The sequence below is a fragment of the Misgurnus anguillicaudatus genome, chromosome 16 (genome assembly GCF_027580225.2).
Source record: "Misgurnus anguillicaudatus chromosome 16, ASM2758022v2, whole genome shotgun sequence".
In the NCBI taxonomy this organism is placed as follows: domain Eukaryota; kingdom Metazoa; phylum Chordata; class Actinopteri; order Cypriniformes; family Cobitidae; genus Misgurnus; species Misgurnus anguillicaudatus.
Window position 1 is genome coordinate 28,100,402 of NC_073352.2, and position 7,062 is coordinate 28,107,463.

Below are 7,062 nucleotides of genomic sequence, written 5' to 3' on the forward strand. Positions count from 1 at the left end.
CACCTTCCAGGCAGCCATTGATTTTTCTGACAATTTGGTACACCATAAACTGACTTAAAACCTGTTTAAGTTACAGGTCCCATGAATGAAAATTTCACTTTTGAGGTTTTTTAACATTGAGTTCCCCAGCCTGCCTGTGATCCCCATTTCGCTAGACATGGTGATGGGTGTAAACTGAGCCGTTCTGGAAGTCATAACATCAGATACAGTATTAGGGGACTACTAAGGTCTACGTAAAAGCATCCAAAGAGCACTGTGTCATGGGACTTAAGACATTTTATTATGATTGATTACTTATGCCAAGACTGTTTATCTGTTGATTACCTTTTGATTATTGCAGCTTTTCATGTTACTTTAATATGACACAGTTACATTAACCTATTAATGGAATTATTTTGTAATTACACGTAGGGCTTTTGAAACTGAGGACACCTTTCTTCAAACCAGTGAGAAGAAAAGTTTAATCAAAATTGTTTTATGTATAACCACATACCTCATTTTATAATACCTAACAGAGGTTGGTTTGTTCATAAACAATAAGTTATGGTATAGCAAAACAATGTAAAACGTCATTATAGAACTTTTAAACGTTGACAAATATTAACAAACACTTAATGTCTTTACAACTGCATTCGTAAATAAATCATGTTTACATGCTGATTTGACGCAATAAGTGTGGGGACTTAAGTGTTACTGTGAAAACAGTGACAGTTAGGGTCATCTATCAATCTTAGCTTTCACGGAAGTGCAGTATATGTACATCTTATATTTTGCAATTTAACATTGTTTTCAATCTCTACACTAATGTAATTGAAGCAGGAGTTAAGTGAACTATATGGCCTTAAATTCTTTTTGAACGTTCCTTGTGTTACATTCAGTTGTATTATAACCGTTAGGTGTTTAAAGTAAAATGAACTGGTTTTGTAATGTTACTATGTTGCACCTTCCTCTTTTTCTTTCTCTTGCCAAAGCAATAAGAATAATACAATTCAGATAATACCAAAAATTATTAATAGACTTAAAACTTAAGTCATTCTGATCAGTTTTTTCACAGACCAAAAAACTGCTCACAAAATTGAACAGCAGCAATGTAAGCATCACAACCAAAGGACTGGGATGCAGCTCTTGGGTTAACTGCATCTCTTAAAGCAGTCATTTGTCCATCGCTCAGAGGGCATGCCATGTCTGGAACAATGATGCCCGACTGGTCATCAAATGGAAGTCCGCTGTTTTCCCACTCGATGTTAAGAATATCCATGCCCTAAAAATAGAGAGCATTTTGAGTTGTATGCAAAAGGCACACTTTCAGATACTACAGGAATGTGCTTTTAGCTTCCAATTAAATATCTTGAGTACGTGAACAACACTATTCATTCAAATCACATTAGATTTTTATGTACCTCTGTGTTATCTTGTCCTGGAATTGGATAATGTGTACGACCCAGCTCCCACAGCTGGTTAGGGGTCATGTGGCCTTCTGTTCTCAGCGGATGATTGTCCCAACCATTGCGAAAAGTATCTAGGTCATCCTGCAGGCGTGGGAGAAACACGAAGTGACAGCAAAAGAGGTGTGTTTCATTGGCGATGCTGAGGAAGCCCTCTTCTTCCAGGTAGTGAAGAACATCATAGTAGATGCATGTTACAGCTGTCCAGAGGTCTCTCCACAGCCGCTCAATCCTGGAAAAAAATTGTTAAAAAGTTATCCACAAAAAAAATTAAGATATCCATCTATTTTAATAGATAAATAGTCTTTGAATTTCTTTAATTTCTTTTTTATTTTGTGTTTATGCATAACTCATTATATTTGGAATTATATCTTGTTACATACTATACTGCATTTGCAAATTAAAGTATTCCTGCTAGCAGTTCTTATGTTAAAGGAATAGTCTACTCATTTTCAATATTAAAATATGTTATTACCTTAACTAAGAATTGTTGATACATCCCTCTATCATCTGTGTGTGTGCACGTAAGCGCTGGAGTGCGCTGCGACGCTTCGATAGCATTTAGCTTTGCCCCATTCATTCAATGGTACCATTTAGAGATAAAGTTAGAAGTGACCAAACACATCAACGTTTTTCCTATTTAAGACGAGTAGTTATACGAGCAAGTTTGGTGGTACAAAATAAAACGTAGCGCTTTTCTAAGCGGATTTAAAAGAGGAACTATATTTTATGGCATAATAGCACTTTTGGGAGTACTTCGACTCCCCTGAAAAGTCCGCTCCCCTTCTCCCTCTCATAATGGGAGAGGGAGGGTGTTACTGCGCCGAGTCGAAGTACTCCCATAAGTGCTATTACGCCATACAATATAGTTCCTCTTTTAAATCTGCTTAGAAAAGACTACGTTTTATTTTGTACCACCAAACTTGCTCGTATAACTACTTGTCTTAAATAGGAAAAACGTTGATGTGTTTGGTCACTTCTAACTTTATCTCTAAATGGTACCATTGAATGAATGGGGCTAAGCTAAATGCTATCGAAGCGTCGCAGCGCGCTCCAGCGCTTACGTGCACGCACACAGATGATAGAGGGATGTATCAACAATTCTTAGTTAAGGTAATAACATATTTTAATATTGAAAATGAGTAGACTATTCCTTTAACATACTACCACTACATGGCATCAGTGAGGTCGTAGCTTTGATAAGCAATATTCATTCTATCGAACAAACCTTTGGTTGTGAACACTCTTCCCAGATATAAAGCTGCTCTTTCCAGTGCCACGGACTGTAAACATGAAGCGTGCAACGTCAACATTTTCCACTCCCTGATCAGCACGAACCCTAAAGTAGACACACAACACTTTCAAAGATCACATAATTAATTTTGGTCAAGTTTATTGGTTGCAAATTACCTGTCCGAAGGTGATCTTTAAGTACATTACTATTCTAAGTTACTTTTCACCACTGTTTGTTCTGTTGTAGTGTAAAAACTGCCAGTTTAAAATATGCATTTACCTGAGAGGAAAACCAAACTTCTCAACAGATTCTAGGAAGAAAGCCAGGGTGGTTGATGCAAGGTTGTTGGAGGCTGCACCAAGATACATTATCTGCAGCACAAATGCAAATATACATCTATGAGACAATCAAGTATTTAATGATTAAAAAAAATGTGTACTCTTAGTCCAAACAACTGTGCTTACCTTACGGGAAAAACCGTCAATACCACCAAAGACAACAATGTTGTAGCTGAAAGAGAAAACATTTTTTCAGCTGTATATAATATACTGCAAGAAATTTTCTACACACAGTTGCTAAATGTAATAGACTATGGTGTAACAATGTATACCATTTAAAGAGGTTAGCTGTGATGGTGCATATAAAAACGTGTTATGCTGCATACTGATAACTACCACATACTTTACAAACACATTTTGAAAGTATGTATTGTGTCAAAAATATTGCTTAAGAATTTACCGAATCAATTTATGGTTTGTATCTATGTGCATCAAAGACTGGGGTCCTGGAACAGAGTAGGTCCGTCGAGCAATACATCCTACGTGGATCATGCGGCTTATGACACCAGTGGTGTCAACGCGGTGCATGGAGGCCCTGACACGGTTATACTGCACCCTCAGTCCTCTGGCTTGCAAAAGGGCCTTCATCATTCGATAGCCAGAGTTAGGTTGCCTTGACTTAATATCTCTCACACACTGATCTAACTCATCATCTGTCATCGTGCTGTATAATGCCTTAACTGAGAGATCAGACTCAGCCATGCGTCTGTATACTGTGCGCCTGGACATCCCCAAAAGTTTAGCTATACATGGAACAGACAGATTAAGTTCCAGAAGTTTGCAAAGGTACTCTTGGGATATGCCCATTCGCTGTCGCCCAGCTGGTCCTTGCTCAAACTGCACAACTGTAATGTGTTGCTCCCTTTTCTCTGTTTCCAAATTGATAAGACTGTGTAGCTGTCTCAGTGAATCTAAAATAGCTGGACAAACAGTTACTTGACTGGATACAGCATTTAAAAACACAAGTTCTTGTGTACAAGTGAACTCCAAGAAGTCCAGATCCAGAGGCATGCGTCCCAGAATATGCTCCAATCGAGAGCGAAGTCTTTCTAAAAGATTATTAAGCAGGAGTTCCTAGGAGAGAAAAACAAAATCACTGTGTGAGCACATTTTATGGAAAAAATAAGATAAGCAGGATATTCTTAAATTAAACTTTTTTTTAATTGTTTTAAGTAAGTTAACATCTGATGAATATCTGAGCTTTTTTAGAGCTGTGATTATTTATTTTCATATAAAAATGCTTATTTATAAATGTGCTCTGCACATTTATAAATTAGGAGGTCAGGATTTTGTACTTTACCCAGGAAAACAGCCTCTGTCCCCGCGAGTGAGGAAGTCAGGCAGCGTCCAGTTTACTGATGGCGATTATGCAATGATGAAAACTAAAACGGCAGTGTGACTGGGGGTACTAACTAATTTACTAACTTATTAGGAACCACGGCCACTGTTACCATACCAGTTAACATTTAGGGCTGTGTGATATATTGCATGCCATAGTCATGTGCATCTCGTCACTAAAGCTTGATTACGTTAGTAGTAAATCTGCATCACCTGAACGTATCGCCTGCGATAATGAATGCGATATGGCTCAGCTTGTTATTGAACTACGGCTTGTGTAGTAACAATGCCGCTCCATCTGAAAGCAGCTGATGGCGATTAACTACTAATCAAGAAACCAGCTTTACTAATGAAATGCATATGACTGTCGCATGCGATTTATCGCGCCGTCCTAAACCAACGCCACCTCATTAAAAGTTCCCTGTACATATTGTTCGACAACTATGTTAATGTGCAATGTGTCTGGTAACTATTACTGACTTTTACACACAAAACGTAAAGAAAGAGTAAACTCACCGAAGCGCCATCATTTGTCGTCGTGTTCTGAGCCATGCTGCTGACCGGAGTTCACCTGTCCTGAACTTCACCGCCTTCCAGTTTCTGCATCACGTGACCAATGGAGCGTAAATGATTGGCTGGATGTTGAACGATTTGATACAGGGATCGATTGCTTTTCCTTGGTTACCCGGATGTTGACTCTGATCATTTTTACACTGAATTTTTTGAGACGTTGAATTTTTTTGCACTGAATTTTTTGAGACGTTGAATTTTTTTACACTGAATCTTTTGAGACATTGAATTTTTTACACTGAATCTTTTGAGACGTCGAATTTTTTTACATTGAATCTTTTGAGATGTTGATTTTTTTTACACTGACTTTTTTGAGACGTTGCATTTTTTTTTACACTGAATTTTTAAAAAATATTAATAAAATGTCATAGGCAAAAAAACAGTGGTAGAAATTCGATGGCTTTTAAAATTCAAAGTCTGATTTAGGTGCAAAATAAAATTCAGTTTTAAAAATTCGATGTAAAAAAATTCAGTGCTAAAAATTAGAATTCAAAATCCGATGGCACAGTTTTACTTCCATATTTCTCCTGTTAACAATCCTAAATTCATATACAACTAACACTGTTTCACTTTACTGTATTGCACAAAAGGATTGAATTTTAATCTTAATGTAAAGAGTTTGTTTCTGTCTTTGTCTCATGCAGTGACCTGCTGTTAATATTATCAGATGTCCACTCATTTAAAGGTTGTTTTAAAACTTATTGTCATGAACCAGTATTGTGTAATATTCTGTAATAAAAGGCAAGTTATGGAAAAATAAGTGTATTATTGCTTCATAACTTGATTTATTTTCATGTTTGTAAGTCAACTTATTCAAGCGTATCTGAAAGTCCTCAGTAGTTCTTTAAATGAAATATTTTTAGTAAATGAGTCAAGTTGATACTGACACAGGAAAGCACATCTATCTGTTTATAAATCACACTTGTCACTAATGTTCAGGGTTTCAGCTAGCAGCTAAAATTTATGATTAAGTTTACATACTTGAAGTTGAGCCGATCCAAGCCTCAACATTTTCAACACTTCCCAGTTGACAATTCAGAAACATATTTTATAGTCTTTCAAGCTCAACACGCTAAACAGTTTAAAAGAATAAGAAAAGAGAAAAAACTCTTTTACAAAAACAGCACTGATGACGTTTATTATGCGATTTAAAAGAAACATGGTTTCTGTGTTAATAAAATGAATAAATTTAATAGTAAAAAACTGTAATACTAGAAAAGTGATGCTTGAATTATAAACTCATAATAGTTAACGAATATCAAGTTTAAATATAAACAAAGCTAAAGCTGCATAATGATGCATGTATTTGAGAAATGACACGCGTGTAAAAACTTTCATTTGACATGAAACTGGAGAGAGTTTGTGTGTTTTGAGGGATGTATAAGTGTGTGTTTGTGTGTTTTTAGGCATGTTGTGTGTGTGTGTGTGTGTGTGTGCACTTTATGTGTGTTTGTGAATGATGTTATGGGTATGTGTGTGTTGTTTGCGAGGGATATTGTGTGTTTGTGTGTAAAGGAGGAGGAAAGGTTTGTGTGTGTTTGTGAGGGATGTTTTGTGTGTGTGTTTATAAGGGGTGTTGTGTATGTGTGTGTGTGTGTCTTAGGAATGTTGTGTGTTTGTGTAGGCAGGTTTTAAGGGATGTTGTGTGAATGTGTGTTTGTGAGGCATGTTGTGTGTTTGTGCGGGATATTGCATTTGTGCACTTTGTGTGTGTGTGTGTGTGTTTGTTATGGATGTTGTGAATATGTTTGTGTGTTTGTGAGGCATGTTGTGGGTATGTTTGTGTATGTGTGTTTTATGTGTGTTTTTAAGGAATGTTGTGTGAGTATGTGTTCGTGAGGCATGTTGTGTGCTTGTGCGAGATATTGCAGTTGTGCACTTTGTGTGTGTGTTTGTTATGGATGTTGTGGGTATGTTTGTGTGTTTTTAAGGAATGTTGTGTGAGTATGTGTTTGTGAGGCATGTTGTGTGCTTGTGCGAGATATTGCATTTGTGCACTTTGTGTGCGTGTTTGTTATGGATGTTGTGGGTATGTTTGTGTGTTTTAAGGGATGTTGTGCGGGTGTGTGTTTGTGAGGCATGTTGTGTGCTTGTGCGAGATATTGCATTTGTGCACTTTGTGTGTGTGTTTGTTATG

General features: G+C 36.9%; 1 protein-coding gene across 2 annotated transcripts; it reads right to left on the reverse strand.

Annotated features, from left to right (window-relative positions):
• Positions 1-433: 433 nt before the first annotated feature.
• On the reverse strand, positions 434-5,152 carry LOC141348940 (uncharacterized). 2 transcript variants are annotated; one of them, XM_073854435.1, is made up of 7 exons: positions 4,872-5,152; positions 3,418-4,091; positions 3,144-3,189; positions 2,959-3,050; positions 2,674-2,784; positions 1,401-1,677; positions 434-1,261 (listed from the first exon to the last, which is right to left on the reverse strand). In XM_073854435.1, exons 1-7 carry the CDS (start codon positions 4,905-4,907, stop codon positions 1,049-1,051), a joined length of 1,449 nt encoding a protein of 482 aa, XP_073710536.1. In that variant the 5' UTR covers positions 4,908-5,152; the 3' UTR covers positions 434-1,048. The 2 variants fall into 2 exon arrangements, with proteins under 2 accessions (XP_073710536.1, XP_073710537.1); XM_073854436.1 differs by having other exon boundaries at positions 4,318-5,151.
• Between the last annotated feature and the right edge of the window lie 1,910 nt (positions 5,153-7,062).